The sequence below is a fragment of the Diadema antillarum genome, unplaced genomic scaffold, assembly GCF_040938485.1.
Source record: "Diadema antillarum isolate AM-2024a unplaced genomic scaffold, OU_Dant_1.0 seq00000103_RagTag, whole genome shotgun sequence".
NCBI classification, from domain to species: Eukaryota; Metazoa; Echinodermata; class Echinoidea; order Diadematoida; family Diadematidae; genus Diadema; species Diadema antillarum.
Genome location: NW_027271190.1, coordinates 1,782,331 through 1,799,531, shown reverse-complemented (window position 1 = coordinate 1,799,531; position 17,201 = coordinate 1,782,331). Strand labels below are relative to the sequence as shown.

Genomic DNA, 17,201 nt, shown 5'->3' with positions numbered 1-17,201 from the left:
AAAATGGGAATAACCACTTTTGTTATGTGTTCGGGAAAGTATATGTCATGAATGTATATTGGAATCCCAGGAATAACAATTTATTATCTTTCGTTTTTATTTGATGCTAATTTCTATTACTCAAGGACAGTATAAATGGTTCCTGTTTACTGTTTCACTAGCATTGCCCTGAATAATGGCAGGCTACTGGTATCCAACTTGCACACAGTCTGTTTATGTTAGTGAACGAATTTCGTGAGTTTAAAGGTACTGTTTTTCTCATATTTTTTTCAAAATGAAAAACAAAAAAGTCCTCCACTGCGTGAACGCGTCTGGATAATAGAGACTTCAGGATGAAAGGAGGCCGGATATAAATCGAGGTCGAACTGTATAATATACTAGTATACCGTATTATTAAGTTTTCCACATTGTACAACTTCTCTGCTCGTAGAAAGTTTACATATCAAAACAAACAAACAACAGACAAACACGTTTCATAATAGGTACAAAGAAATACACGGGCAGACCACCTTGATATTTGAGGATAATTAATTTTGAACAAAAACCACACTTTGCGCTCTGTATTGATACACAGCAAATTAAGTTACGTATCTAGAACATTTTGAAATTACACATTGTAGCACGGTGTAAACTTTGTTCCCATGTGCATGATTTAGCATGTGTGTGTCACAGGATATACTCACATTATCAAAATGCAAAATAAATTTGTCCGGACAATAGACGAGCAAAATGTAAAAAGAAAAAACAAACAAACAAACAAACAAACAAACAGCACTAGTAATCAACTGTCCTTCTCTAAAATACATCAGTTTATGGTCTTTAAGGCACGGTAAATAACAGCACAATAAGATTTTAAAGTCCTTTTATGACAGATACGCTTTTTTCCCTTGGCATACAACAAGTTCTTAGGTACACACTTGTATCATTTCAGACATTTCAATTCAGTTCAGTTTATTCATATTTTTTGTTCATATTTCCATTTTCTCTACGAAACTACATAGAACCATTTAAAGTATAGTAATACTGTTGTGAGAATAGAAAATGTATACAACTATGCTTCTTTATTACAGCAAAACACATGCACACACACACACACACACACACACGCAACAGAACATACTGAATGCAAATGTTAATGGTCATATTATTGTGATAATAAAGGTGTGGCAAGGACATAACAAAAATGTGATGGGGCCTACAAGTAGTTGTGCATATGTGGAGTAAAATTCATAACATAAAACAAAAGTGTTAAGTAAGTATATTGAATCTGTTAAGTAGTTTAGTCAATAGATGTATAGATAGATACTGAAATCAAGTTTCAAGTTTCAAGTATCAAGTAACTTAATACTTGAAGTGACACTTTAAAGATTGATGTATCTGTCATTTTGATGACTAGGAGAACAATAAGTCAATCAACATCAAAGTTTATACCAGTATATGCTGCATACACAAATGTCATACAAAACAAATGGACTTGCATAGGGTATCTGCCAATAAGGCTTCTCAACAAAGGTCGTGTACATACCCTTACTTGCTATGAAGCTAGAACCTAGCTGTTAAAATTTCGCAATTATACAGTAATTCTCTTAAGTTCATTTACAATACCTGTGTTATACTTCAGCCCTGAATAAAGGCACTTAAAAACAAACATGTACACTCATTGACACACATAGACACGGCCACCCACACCTCACACACACACACACACACACACACACACACACACATACATACACACACACCCACACATAGTGCATGCATAGAAATTATCTTTAAATGGAAGCTAACTGATCGAGCCACTTTAATCAGTGCTTATATTTAACGATCATTCGTCCAACTCTACCCCACCATGTTTAAGCAATGCGTCTATCTTCTTCTCTATCCGATCAAATCGATCACTCAAAATCTTCTGTTCGCGGGATAGCTCTGCGTCTCTTTCAGCCTGCTTCACCAGTTCGTCAGCCTGCTTTGTAAGTTCGTCGGACTGCTTTGCCAATTCGTCACCCTGCTTTGTCAGTTGGTCGGACTGTTTTGTCAATTCGTCGGACTGTTTTTCCTGCTTGTCGGCTTGCTTGGCCAGTTCGTCAGACTGCTTCGCCAGCTCGTCGTTCACAGTACCGCCAAAGGTTTCTACTTTGCTATCGATCTGCTTCAGACGATACTTCATGTCGGGGAGGAGCTGATCGGCGATACTAGTTTTATGCATGAAGTCTCCCTAAAAGAAAATGTTAGTTTTTCAAGTTACGGTTAAACATAGAGTCCCACAATCATAATGTATCACTGTTTGGTACTCATTCCTGTACTTTCATTAAAAAATCCATAAATAGGCCTACTCTTTGTATATCTCAATGTTATTGTATTGTTAATAAAGTATATGAGATATGTAAATGCAAGTTACTGCGTGAATATGACGTGTTGACATTTACATGCTCGTTCCTATTGTAAAATGTATATAACTGCCATGTACGTCATAATATCTGTTGGCAAATAAAGCACTTGTCCTTTGAAATTAGGAAATAAAACAATCAACGAAATTGGTTTCATAAGACGATTAGTTGAGTTTTTTTTCTTTTTTTAAGATTAGAATATGACCAGACGGCATAACATTTGAATTTTCATCAAATTAAGTCAAAATAATGTGACAGCTTTGGCAGACTAATGGGGTGTTGCAAGAAAGTTGCAATCAATTGCAACTTGCAACTGACTGTCACTGGCCAATCAAAATCATTGTTGCATGCATGTCTTCTTAATAGGGCAGACCCTGAGCCAATCAGAATGGTTGTTTCAAAATTAGCAATTATTTGCAATTGATCGCAACTTTCTTGCAACACCCCATTATAAGAGTGCACATTTGCAGAGTGGTTATGTCATGTTTAATAGCACACGACTCCAGGAACCTACGCACAGATTTGTTTGTTTTTGAATGTTTTACATCAAATGAGATAATGAATACTGGTAATGATTTCAATAGCAAAATGGGAGTTTATAGTGTCTAAATCCACAAAATTAGCCATTAAAAAGCAATAATATGGACAGTGTTTAGCGCAGCTCGACTCACTTGCGCCTGATTCTTGATGCAGATCCTTGACGCCTGACGTAATACTTCCTTCTCACCGGTGAGACCCACTCGATTCACATCGAAACGTTTGCGCCGGATGACAGCTGACTGCCAAATGTAGAACGGAAGAGCCTGGACTTCCATTACTGATTCAACCTGTTGATGGAACCATAACAGGTGTTTTGATTTTATAATTTCAGTTAATAGTTAACATAACAACTATATTTTCGACCTCAATGACCCTCAAATTGGACGATATTGTTTGATAAAAGCCACAAATTCAACCCAGATACACCCTTTTGCTCAGTTTTGTGAAATTCACAGTCCGGCTGCTTAACCTATTGAAGACGAGTCCCGGGAATACTCGGGCAGGTGTTTGGGCAATTAATGCATGTTGTAGCAGAACCAGTCTGCCCTCAACGGGCTGATTGTTATCCGTTACCGACGAGCAACTGAAGACAGAATATTAAGTACATACCTGCATCCCAAGACGATGTAACTTGGCCTTCTCCTGGATGGCATGAATATCATCTACCGCCAGACCGACCTGAAAGACCACAATATATTTTGAACTAAGTAGTGATGACTAGTTTAGCTTTATCGTCAACATCGTGTCAGTTTTCTTGAAACGTACGTGACAGTGGGCAGGTGGTGGAAAAATTGAAGCTGGAAACCAGACTTATTTTTGATCAGAACGTTTGGATCAAACCGCCAATCCATTTTGGCATTTATTTCACTGTCTATCAGTCTACCTGTTTATCTCTAGACAGACCAATGGGAAAGTATATGCTCCAGTGCATCAGTTAAGAGATCAATGGTTGGAATCCCTGCCAAGCAGATCTACGTGTATTCTTGAACAAAACGTTTGACCCATGATTTAAGATTGATACTACTGAGCATTGGGCAATATAAAATGAAGAGTTTATTTGCAAAAGGGTTTAGATCCACTTTTAGTACTTAAGAGAAAATTAGGTTTATTTGTGAGAATTTGTACACAAGTGTATGGAAAATCTAAATCTAATTTTGCAATAATTTCTATTCAAATGGTTGTCTGCAGTTGAAATTTTCACTGTAGCTAACTCAACTGGAACTCTGTGCAGTGATGGTAATAACTCAATTTTCATCAAAAATGGATCTAACCCCTTTTGCAAATGAGCTCTTCAAATGCAAGACACTTTGGAAAATAGTAATAACAACATCAAACCCTGCGCTATTGCTGAAGACCTTCGGTACATCCGACAACAAAAAGACAATGCCATTATTGTTCAAAGAGAAACAAATAAGCAAACACTGGTACCTCTGTTTAAATCATCATTTTTTACAGTCGGACTTACAGGGTCAAGTGACAAAATGTCTTTGTCATGGAACAATTTCAGTCTTTCCAAACTTACCAGAAGATTCATGATGAGGATTGACATGACAACGAGGAAGAGCGTGAAAATGACGTAGGTAATGCTCTGGTAGAAAACCGCAGTCAAGAAGTAATCTTCTTCGCCATCCGCTAACGTGTTTTCTGTGTTTAGGTAGTTCTGACTGTGGAAGATGTTCCCGAAATCCAGCTCGCCTATCATCATGACGAAGGTCTTGACGAAAGAATACTCGATCCGGTGGAATGGTTGCTACACCGCGAGAAAAAAATGATTATGTAATGTATGTTTTATTTTGTTCTGAGAAGGGGAGCGTGCAGACGCTGTGAGAAAGATATTTCGTGTAGTGAACTCAAACGAAAACTAAACTCAGTAATTTCGTGGTGAACATGTGAGGTCATGCTGTTACGGTTATTGTGACATTTGATGAGCACATAAAACCATTTTAAGACTTCTTTGTAGCTGGCAATCAGCGATGTTTGCTTGGTTTTGTTTTGTTTTGTTACAAAATCATATCTTGAGTACGCATCGAATAATATCATGAAGTCGCGGGACCGGGACGGCTACACGATGACATGTAAAAGATTCCGTAGTCATGGGAGCGACACTCAAAATCACAATCCTATAGTCATGCACTTGTAGACGGGTTGGGCATTCGTCTTCAACTGATTTGTTTGCCCTGTCATCGATGATTCCTCATTTTTTCTTGTCAAGAAATATTACTCAATTATCACTACTAATTAAATGCCAGATGTCAGATGTCAGATTTCTAAGTCTCCTACCTATTTGCAGTGTTCACTTATTTTTTTTTTCATTTTTCATTTAATCTGGCTGGTTGCTGCTGTGAATCTATTCCAGATGTTTTCTATTATTTTTCATTATATTTTAATTTCAATTCTAATTTGTGTTCAAAATTTCCACAAAAAATAGCACAGAACAGAAATACAATTACGTAATACCAAAATTATACAAAGCATAAATTGGCTGAAACTTCACCAGAATATCTGGTCTGTTAAGAGTTGGGCTATGGTCAGAGTATGAGAAATGATTATGATGGGGCCTACTAAAGGTAAGCTTGTTCAGCCGCAGGTCCCAGGATAAATCACATAGGGGGGATATGAATTACAAATATCTGTTTAAACCATACTATAATTGACAGGAACTTATCAAAACAACACAAAAAGTCAAATAAATGTTAGTAAACAAAACACAGGAAATGTGACGTACACACCGAAAACTTCAGCACACATGAGCGCAAATAAAACCAATAATAGTTCTACATCCTTGAAATTTTAAACGCTACATAGTTCAAGTCTGCATCAGAAGCGCCCTCTATTTTTCTACTCATATCATTGTGCTGTGCCACGTGATTTGGCAATCGTTGCCATGGTTACTGTACCTGGTTCATGAGAAGGGTGTAAAAAGCAAGGGCGAAAGCAACGACGAAGAGAATTAGCACCACGACAAACTTCATGAAGGTCCGGAAAATGTCTGAAAAGGAATCATTTTTCTTCTGCTGTTATTTAAAAGCAAGGTACATTGAGGATTTAAAATAAAAACAGAGCGGGTTTGGCCGATAAATTCTATCATTAACGTTACTCTAAATTCCTCACATCCTCTTATAAGTCTATTGAAACAAGTGATTTTTAGAATAAAAAAATAAAGAAATGAAACACTGTAAATAATAATTATAATCTTCATAAATAAATCGTTAAACATCGCATAGTTACTTTACTTCAGTGTGACTCATTTACTTTTTTTGCCCTCCCCCCACCAACAAAAAGTTTCACCAAGAAGAGAAAAGTTAAACTATACATGTAGGTTTACACAGAAATCTTAAAACATGAAACGGACTTTTACCGTGCAATGCATGCGTGAAACATGTACTTATAGGCATAGATATTTTGCACTATGTTTATTGTATAATGTATATATTATGTGAAAATACATTTATGTAGATAGCTTTTGGCTCATACATAAGAGGAGCCTTTAGCCTACAACATTATTATAATATGTGAGACTACAGATGAATCTTGATATGCCTTTTCATCTTCATATGGCAGAAAGATAAGGTGTAACTACTGATATATCACACTCATAACACCACCCAGACGAGAACCCCAACATCCCTTTTCATAATTATGAATCACGATTTCTCTCCCTTCGCCCAGAATGAGTATACTCAAGTTTTCTTTTCTCACCTATGAACATGATCACGTAGATTCCGAGAACAGAGAACCGCCGCATGAAGAGAATGAGGTTGATCCAAGCAAGGAACACGGCAACCGCCCCACACTGCCACTGCCAGGCCTGTAGCGTCAGGGGGAATTTGAGTCGAACTTAGAATTTAAAGGACAAGTTCACCTTCATAAACATAAGGATTGAGGAAATGCAACAATATTAGTAGAACACATCAGTAAAAGTTTGAGGAAAATTGGACAATCGATGCAAAAGTTATGAATTTTTTAAATTTTTGTGTTGGAACCGCTGGATGAGGAGACTACTACAGCTTGTGAGTCATATGCGTACAACAGTATAAAGAAAATGTAAAAGAAAATTCAACATATTTTCACTTTTTTCGCATAATAAAAGAGAACTTGACTTGCCTCTTTCTAAAGGCAGGGGGAATAATATTACCCATAACATTTGTCGGTAACGAGGCAGGGGAATGTGTACTTTTTTCAAAAGATGGAATTTTGTGAAATTCTCTTTATATTTTCCTTATATTGTTGTACGCATGTGACATCTAAGTTATTCATACACTGCAGTAGTCTTCTCATCCAGCGGGTACTGCACAAAAACTTCAAAAATTCATAACTTTTGAACGGATTGTCTGATTTTCCTCAAACTTTCAATGATGTGTTCTACTAATATGGCTACATTCTCTCAATCCTTATGTTTATGAAGGTGAACTTGTCCTTTAAGATTGACTACTGTTGTATGCCACTGGTTTCACTATTCAATTTTATTAGCCTAGCACCACCCACTTCAAATTGTCAAAAGTCAAAAATGTCAAAAATGTTTACAGAATTATTTCTTTGCTGTTGTGTTGTTTTGTATTATCAACGGCTACATGAAAAAGTCTCCAAAATCTTCATTTTCATTAGAAAGTTGAGCAACATTGAACACACGCACAGCATGCCATAATTTTTAGTTAATCTTAGATTAAAGGTCCGGTTTACCTTTGGGAACAGTGATTTAATAAGTATTCAAGATATCACATTAGATGCATATGTTTAGGTCTGCTGTATCACAAAGCATCCTACCATTTAATTTTTTTTTTCAATAAAGTCTAAAATATAAGGAGATTTCAGTATTTTTCTTATTCAACCAAAACTGTACACGGTTTGGTCTGGCAACATTTTTCTTATAACTGTTGTTCAGATTTTGTCTATTTAACAAAACCTAATTTTGATTGTACGGATTCAAATTTTTACAGTGGTTTTTTCTATCCCAATCTCATATTTTAGAACTATTTTAAAGCACTAATGTTTGGTTTTTGTTTCATCTGCAAATGGTAAATTATGCCTTTAAAAGTTCGACTTAAATTCTTCTTGAAACACTCCCAGGTTTGACAAACAGAAACAAAGTCAAATTTGAAAGTTAAACGCAGGACAAGAGAACAACTGCAGTTTCTCCAAGTGAAAATGTCATTTTGCATAAAAGAAGACACAATATCATATCGCTATGGGGTGAATGGCAGCCAGTCACCCCATAGCTCAATCCCATAGCTCAACCCAATACCTAACCCTAGCAGCCGCTGAGCAAAGTGTGGAATTGGACATGTTTCCAACGCTTGGTTGCCTTCCATACGCGGTGTTTGATAAGTAAATTGCAGCGTTTGCGTCGTGCCGTCGTCTAAACTCAGAAATGACTTCTCAATTCTCTACCTCATAAGCACTTTCCTAATGACATATCAATAGGAACATGAAGCCCCGTCGAAACCCGAAATGATTGCACTCCAGATGACTATGATATTCATTATCATAAGATCTGCCATGACAAACAGGGTTTTTTTTTGTTTTGTTTTGTTTTTTTTGCCTCACGTATACAAAGTTATTTGTCACTATTTTGAAATAGAAATGATAATATTATGCATGTTTGATCGTGAATACGTACATACATCTTCAATAAATAGATGTGTCGCTTAAAAATTCTCCTACCAGTCGTATGTTTATCCCGTTGTGATATTCAATCCCACTCAGAGGAAGAACGAGTAGAATGGCCAGAAGGTAGAGGACCCACTCTATCAGATTCCCAAAACAGAAATAAGATCTGCGTTGAAAGTACAACTGGACAACCTGTTCAACGATAGAGAAGAAAAAATGAGAAACACGCTTCGATTTTAGACAAAATTAATCGTAAATAAAATGGCAAATGACGGTCGAAACTTTTTTTCCAGCATCGACATGATAGATAATCTAAGCTTCAATTGCATTTCAAAATCATTTCAAAAAAGAAATGGGAGGCAGGCCTACTAAAATTTGTCTCAACAAATCCCCATAGATGACTTAAGACAATGTATTAAGCTAAGAAGATAACGAAAATTCATGATAACAGTTGTCGAAGCTGCATACAAAACCAAACTTTCATATTCTAATTCTGCAAGAAATCTCGGCATAATATACAACTGATAAGTAGAAACATCATGCTCATTTGGTGTAGTACAGCTCTATATAGTGAGGCAAAAACAGCTTACAAGGCGAACGATCACGTCCAAAGCATGATATGATTTCTCAGTAGGCCTTCGCGCTTTGGCGATGAGTTTTTGTTTCCTCGGCAACCTGATACCACCGTGGATGCGTTCTTTTTTCTTTACGGCATTAAAGTATCTCCATTTTCAATCGCAGGTTTCTGTGCAGCTGTGACGCCACAAATGAATTCTCCATTTCAAATAAGATACAATGTATTGAAATGTCGTAATACAGCTGTACCACACGGGAGCCTAAATATATGCACAGTAATTGCAGCATTAGGTAAAAGTATCCGTATCTGGGCAATAACCCTTAGAGGGCAATTACCCCTCGATTAAATACTGGTTAGTGGTAAGGTTGGAGGAAAGATTAGGGTTAGGGGTAGGTTTAGGGTTAGGATTAGGATTAGGATTAGGATTAGGGCCAGGGGAAGGGTCTGGGGTAATTGCCCACGGAGTAATTGCCCTAGACCCAAGTCTCATTTTTGTGTGAGTAAAAAAAACACACACAGAAGAATAGTATGGTTCTTTTCACAAACTTACTTCACGAATGATATTGATGACAGCAAGTAGAAATATGATCCAGTTGCCAATACGACCGAAAAAGAAGAGCGTGGCCTCGCGGAATTCTCCAACCCAGCGATCCTCGCCGTTTGCAAACCACGTCACACCATCGGTGGCGTTTGCGAAGCGCACATAGTAGCTTGGCGGGATGACGAGGACGTAGGAGGTGAGCATGGCAACGAAGAGGAGGTAGGAGACCAGAGAGACCCAGAAAAAATATCGTCCCACTTTGTTCCACTTGTGATTGAGGAGGCTGGCCACCAGGGGGTGGGCAAGGAGATCCGTCCGCTGGGCGGAGACCTGCGACGGGATATCTTAAACTTCTTTAATCGACTTAACACGTTTATCATTAATACACAACCAAAGTCCTGAAACACTTTGTAAGCAGATTTGACATCGATTTTAGAATGAATCAAAATGTTTGCTTTGTGTTAGCCCGCTGAGGACGGGCTGATTTTGCTACAACACGCATTTCCCATATTATATAGACAAATGCTCGAGTATACTCAGGACTCGTCCTCAACGGGTTAAGATGACTATCGATTAGAATCTCCTTCAAAGACATAACAGAATGGGGAAAATGTTAACCATTTCTATAAAATGAAATTTTATGTTAAAGTGATTGGACTTAATTGAATGAGATGGGTATAGGTAAATTGAACTGAACTAAATCGAGTACAATTTCTGCACCGATCTCAAAGAACTGAAAGCTGATCTCAAGTAACGTAAGCGGGGGTGAATTGTACAGAACTAAACTGGATAAACATGCATGACATTCAGTTGAAGGTTCAATGTGTATTTTTACTCTGTGTATAATATGTGTGTGTGTCTGTCTGTGTGTATTTGCGTGTCTGTGAGTCACGCAATATAGATGTAGTTCATTATAATGGTTTGCATTCTAAGAGACTTGGCGTAGGTACTCCACTTGCCATGCTTGCTCTATTGTCATTCTGTTTGTATCATGACCCAAAACTTAGACTAGTTTGATATCTTACCATGATATTGAGAGGATGATTGAGTGCAATGTCCTTGGAGCTTATCATTTCATAAGGAACCGCGTCTACCTTCAGATGCTCTTCGGAGTCATATTCCCTTGATTTCGGTGTCAACTCCTCGTCATTAAAGACAGAGTTGTCATCCGAATTGCAAGAAGTCACGTTGCCGTTTGATCTGGGTGTAAACGATGTCTCCGCTTGTTCACGTGCGTCGTCGCCGTCGTTGCCGTCGTCGCATTGGCCTGCTCCCTCTTCTTCCTGCTGTTCTCTCTGTCCTCCATCAACTTCGCAAACTTCGTCCAGTGAAATAGAAATTCCATAGTTGATTTGATTTAGTTTGAGTTGCTTTGATTTGATTTGATATGATACCACTTTAAGATTACACAAATTGTAGTAATTTCATTATAATAATTATACACACACACTCAACAACTTCTGTTGCATTATTTTGGTATACGTCCGTTCCGATGTGTTGGCTCAGTGAGTAGAGCGGCTGCCCTCACAATCGGGAGGTCATGGGTTCAAACCCCGGCCGCGTCATACCAAAAGACGTTAAAAGATGGGAGTTGCTGCTGCCTTGTTTGCCGTTCAACAGTTGAAAAGGTTAGAGCAACGTCGATCTGGCGCTGCTCAGTGGCTGCCGGGCCCACGATCAATTGGGCAAAATGAATTTCCATTCTTGGACAATAAAATTTGGAGTTTATATCCAAAACAATTATTATTATTATTATTATTGTAGTAGGCCTATTTATTAACATGCGTTACATCTTGCTTTCCATACAGAACGATTGTCAAATCAAGCTGGACTGTTTGGAAACCGATAATGCTTAAAATCAATACTCATTTCATTTCACTCATTTCATATCATTTATTTCATTCCATTCTATTTCATTCCAACAAAAGTAAAAGTACGGTATGACACTTGCTTATACAAGCGAAATCAGTGCAGCTTATTTTTACGATAAAACAAAACATAGTTTCAGGAAATGCATATAGATAAACTGAAACTGAATTGTATTAACGAAAAAACTTGTCGGAAATGTATGGAACTGCCATTTGATTGCTAAAAAGCCTACCTGGTAGAATACATTCCACTCTTGAGCAGCAATTGATAGGTAATGACAAACGAAACGATAAGAAAAAAAAAGAGGTCATAATAAAAGATGGGAGGCATCTTTTATTCGGACTATTTTGTTTTACTTTGTTTTTGTATATTTTAGAAAATGTAATGTCAAAACCGATTTTCATCAAATGAACTTTGAATTCCTCGTAGAACTATTATGCTCTTTAACATTATTTTCATAAGTGCTAACTAATCATCTCGCGAAAAGCTAAAATCTGAATCTCAAATTTAAAACAAAACTACAAGGTGTATATGATTCCTTTATGCAAAAAAAAAGAAAATCATTAAGATTCGGAGAACCATCACTCTTTATTACACGCACACTATAAAAAAAAATAGCTTCGTTTGCAAATAGTGGATAAAAGGTGAATTTGTGGAATTTGAAAGTCTTTGCAAAATGGAAGGCCAACCTCAAATATCAAAGCATCCATTAGGTTAAAAGTGAAGCTTGACAACACTGGTATTTCTCACCGTCAGAATTGTTTTGCCCCTCCCACATGGAGAACGTGTCCTCCAACAGCGCGTAGTAAAACTCTACCCAGTAAACGGGATCGATCGGTCGCACCTTGGGATCGTGCTGAACGCAACGGTCCATCACTTGCTCGGCTACTTCTGTTTCGTTTTTTAAAGAGATTTCCAAGCAAACAAATCACCAAAAAGTAAACAAACAAACAAACAAACAAGCAAGGTATTTTGACATGTCTCATCTCAAAGCTCGACTAAGCTTTCTGTTATCATACACTTGGTTTGATGAATATTCCATTATCAATCGATCGTCAATGCGAAAGGTAGCGAGCAGAATCTTGACACTTAAAGGGGATGACTAGTAACTGATCAGTGGGAATCAGTGGGAATGCTGGGGGATGATTGTTCCAGTTCTTATGGGATTCTATTGTTGTGTGGAAATTATTTGCTTCAGAACGGTCTCATATTTAAGTAATGTGCTGTTTTAATGCCCCATCACTGTGCAGGCATGCTAACCTGGAAACATTAAACTGCACATTATTTGAATATGAAACCATTCTGAAGCAAACAATTTTCACACAACAACAGATATAGTAATGTACTCTTAAATGAATCCCACAAGAATTGGAAAAATCATCCCCCACAGCATTCCCACTGATTCCCACTGATCAGTTACTAGCCATCCCCTTTAAGGTGATAGGAGCACCCTCTGGTAAGGCACTCCGAGGTAGAACACTACTCGCATACATGTATACCACATCTGCCAATTACCCAGAAGAAGCCGAGAAAGTTAGAGGTAAGAAGATGCTATACCTGGCATATTCTTGATGAGCTTTCTCATTGGCGTTGTCCTTTTTCCCGTCTCCTCGTCTAAACTCCAGACGGACATCACCCACAACCATTTCTTATGGCTAACGAGAAGTTCGGCGACGTCTCTGATACATGATCATAATAAAGAAATTAAGAATATAGATTCAATGATGTTAATAATAACAAAATATGATGACAATGATAGTAATAATAGAAATCATTCTGATAATGAAAATTATTAACGATGCTGTGACAGCTTGAAGCCAGACAAGTCAATTGACATTTATTTTCTTCATACAGAGGAAGGATAACACGTGTAACAGCAGCTGCTATTCATTGTTGAAGTTTGAGGAACACGTTTTCTGCTTCTTGGAGGGCATCCACTTGATAAAAACATCTGACATAATCTTAAAGTTCCTTTCATAAGAAGAAGAAATGCCATTCCGTGTTTATATAACACAAATACCATTCCGGTATACTCTGTTCATTGCAATATGTGTCTCACCATTGAGAGATTGTTCGATGGCCTATAAGTAATACAAGCTGTGCTTTTGATTTAGGCTCGTCAACTTTGCTTATTAAGGCTACAACCATTTGTTGCAAATGAATGATGTTACTAGTATAATTGTTTCGATTTTTTGTTAGAAAAAAATGGACAAAATAGTATATATAGATTATAATTGAAGACCTGAATATAAGAACGACCCAAGTCCAATTTTTGGCCAAATTCAGTTTGACATGGGAAATTGTAGCTCATGCATGGACTCATCTTGAGTATTAATGATAACTCCTAGGCTAATTACCCCCGGAAGTGCCAGAAATGAATGAGTTAAATCTTATATGAATGTAAGAATGAAGGACTTGGGTTATTCTTACATTCATATTATAGCGCCCTCTCTCATCCTTCTCTCATCTCTATAGCAGAATATCATGTACACGTATATGATTCAAAGAACGAACCAAGACCATATCATTCAAAGAACAACCCAAGTCCATCACTCAAAATGGCTTCTCCACAATTAATGTAATTGTTAATTGTCATAACAAATTATATGTTCTAATTTGTATATACAATGTTGCCTTCCCATCACAGTTAAATAGAATATTATTGGACAAATAAAAAAGATATGAAGTTTTTTTAAGTTTACTCGAAATGGTTTTCCATGGACTTGGGTTGTTCTTATATTCAGATACTCAATTAACAGTCATTGCAACTCAGTTATGTTTGTTTCTTGTTTTGAGAACACAAATTGTGAATAAAATTCAAATCAAATCAAATCACAGCAAATCAAATGTTGGGACAAGACGTGTAACACGTACTTTGTAAACGCAAGATCGACTTAACTATTAACAAAATGGCACATAAGACTCTTATTTGATGGTCAGAGTTTGATTGATATTTGAAATGTATTCCTCTTTTTTTTTTTGCTTTCTACACGTACTCATGTCCGTTGTCGATGGCGTGGTCGAGGCAGTTTAGACCATGACCGTCTCGGAGAAGAATGTTGGCGTGCTTGTAGTAGACGAGGAGCTTTACCATGTCGGTTTGACCGTTTTGGCACGCGAGATGCAGAGGTGTCATCTATGGAAAATATTGTACTTCATATCACATCATTGCTTTGACGTCAGCACTTGATATCATTTTCCTTTAAGGCATTATTTACCATTTGCAGATAAAACAAAAACCCAGCTTTAGTGCTTTAAGATAGTTAAAGACTTGTGACTTAGTGATAGAAACATCCAACTATTTTTTCCAATCAGAATAATCAATGCTAAGCATTGTTAAAATAAATACAGAAAATGTGAACAACAGTAATGATAAAACTGTTCCTATAGAACTAACCGTCTACAGTTATGGTTTATTAAGAAAATAATGATATCTCTTATATCTCTTATATTTTAGGCTTTACTGCGATTTTTTTTTCATGGTACAATGTTTTGTGTTAAAAATTACCTACACATACTAAAAACCATCAGATGCGATATCTGGAACAGTTTTTACATCACTGTTTCAATGGTGAACAATATGGTGCTGAAAAATCTAACACAAATATCAAAAAAAGTGTATAACGATACCCATTCATTCATACCCTCGAACCAAAGAAAATTAAGTAAGAAAATACAATCGTCTCACAAGACAATTAGCAAAGCCAATAGATTTTTTAATTAATCCTCCATACTCTTTTTTTGGGACAATTTTTTTTCTCCAAATTTAGTTGGTCTTTTTCCCTGTTCCCTGCCTTCTCAATGTAAGATAGTAAGCAGTATTTATGTTTTTCAGCAATTTACAAGGAATTCCATCCTCCATTCGAATGCTTCATCCTCCACCCCTAAAAAAAAAAAATGAAAAGAAAATTTCAAAATACCTGTAAGAAGTCGACAACGTTGATTTCAGCATTTTTCTTCAGGAGCAGATTTACTGTACGGATCCAGCCGTTGGCGGCAGCAAAGTGAAGAGGCACTCGTCCGTTTGCACTAGAATAATTCCTGCGATGCAAGTTTTATTCATGTCTTAGAGCAGCAGGAGTTGCTAAACAAATGAGATATTATCCTCATCATTTTTATGTACAGATTTTGGCACATTATTTTAATGGGATGTGGGGTAGAATACCTGCGGGTCATGGCTATTAGGTTAACCTTTTCTTGCCCCTAGCAGCCCTGTTTTCCATGTCACAATCTAGGTTGTGTTTTTTATTGTTTGTTTAGTTGTGTTTTTCTCATTTCCGTATTGTCTCTGTGTATTTGTTAAACTGAATCAAATGTGTTCTGTGTTTACCCATGTACACATGTATATTGTCTGAAATACCAAATAGATAGCAGTAATATGAATAATGATAATTAACAAATTTTGGAAAAAGTGAAGTGTCACCAAGTCCACGTTATTTGGCCCAACTTCGTGGTTGGCTGTTAAAAAGGAAATATGTAGCGTACAACAAATGATAAAAACTAGAAAAGCACTTTGAACTTATTTCCATCCATACACGCATACAATGTCCTAATTCATATCTTATATTATATTATATCTATTATTAGCCTTTTGATTATGACCGATCAGCTACGCCTGAGGAAATCACGCGCCTTAGGACTCGCAGATTGAACTGCAAAGTTATATTGACCTTACATACCAAAAGATCGAAAATCCTTTAAAAATTCATAGACATTCCTGGAGCACATCCAAAATTTAGTCATTTGTTCCTCGTGTCATCGCCGACTTTTCCTGCAGTATTCATTCAAATCTGTTCACAACTATTTGAGTTATTTTGCAGAAAGACAAACCACAATTGATTACACAATCTTCTTTCTTGGCGGGGGTAATTATATCACAGATTTATTGTGTAAAAGTGAAGTACTACATACTCATCTTTTACTCTAATTCATAGTCTGCATCTCATTATATTACCTTCGCCAAAAGATTATTGAATTATAATTTGTTTGGTGTGTTCTGTTTGTAAGATAACTCGAAAAAGCTACAAACCGATTGAAATGAAATTCTCCAGAAAAGCCAATAGTTCATTTCAATTCAACTCAATTCAATTCAATTCAATTCAATTCATTTCAATTCAATTCAATTATTTCCATCCTTTTTTCTCCAACAGAACACAACCCAAAATAAATCAGGAATAAACGCATACATTTGATTTGATTTGATTTGATTTGATTTGATTTGATTTATTTATTCTCTGTATGCCATTTTTTTTTCAAATACATCAACGTTCTGCAATTTCATTAACAAAGTACAATTTGACTTGCTGGAAGGATGATACAAACGATATATGCATGCATACTGGCAAAAGTTATGTTTAAGTTGAGAAAACAAAAAGAACTGAGAGATCCACTAAAGCGAGCTCGTATATTGTGAACCACTCAAAGGAAAATCTTATGAAATACTTATTTGCGAATACCTAGCACAAATATAATTTAATACAAGGCGGAACAAAACAGGAGACACAAAACAACAACATGACACGACTTGACAAAATGGAAGGAAAGAAATGAAGGAAAGAAGGAAAACAAAGAGTGCCTACACGCTGAACAAGGAAACGGAAGACGGAATTGAAAATGCTTGAAAAATAGCTGATGTCTGCACACAGCCGTACAAGGATTATGATGGCTATTTCATTACATA

At 36.7% G+C, this 17,201-nt stretch overlaps 1 protein-coding gene across 1 annotated transcript; it reads right to left on the bottom strand.

Annotated features, from left to right (window-relative positions):
• Positions 1 to 1,825: 1,825 nt before the first annotated feature.
• LOC139726889 (transient receptor potential cation channel subfamily A member 1 homolog) lies at positions 1,826 to 15,697 on the bottom strand. Its single transcript, XM_071637883.1, has 14 exons — positions 15,687 to 15,697; positions 15,442 to 15,562; positions 14,518 to 14,657; positions 13,079 to 13,200; positions 12,272 to 12,412; positions 10,678 to 10,970; positions 9,662 to 9,982; positions 8,589 to 8,726; positions 6,627 to 6,735; positions 5,825 to 5,916; positions 4,450 to 4,677; positions 3,537 to 3,605; positions 3,059 to 3,214; positions 1,826 to 2,215 (listed from the first exon to the last, which is right to left on the bottom strand). Exons 1-14 carry the CDS (start codon positions 15,695 to 15,697, stop codon positions 1,826 to 1,828), a joined length of 2,331 nt encoding a protein of 776 aa, XP_071493984.1.
• Positions 15,698 to 17,201: the final 1,504 nt, after the last annotated feature.

What these genes read in the sequence shown, in the direction of transcription:
- LOC139726889 (XM_071637883.1), bottom strand. An exon ending in GCTCATCAAGAATATGCCAG is followed by an intron (nt 12,413 to 13,078) that starts GTATAGCATCTT and finishes AAAACGAAACAG; the next exon opens with AAGTAGCCGAGCAAGTGATG. An exon ending in GCATCAAGAATCAGGCGCAA is followed by an intron (nt 2,216 to 3,058) that starts GTGAGTCGAGCT and finishes ATTTTCTTTTAG; the next exon opens with GGAGACTTCATGCATAAAAC.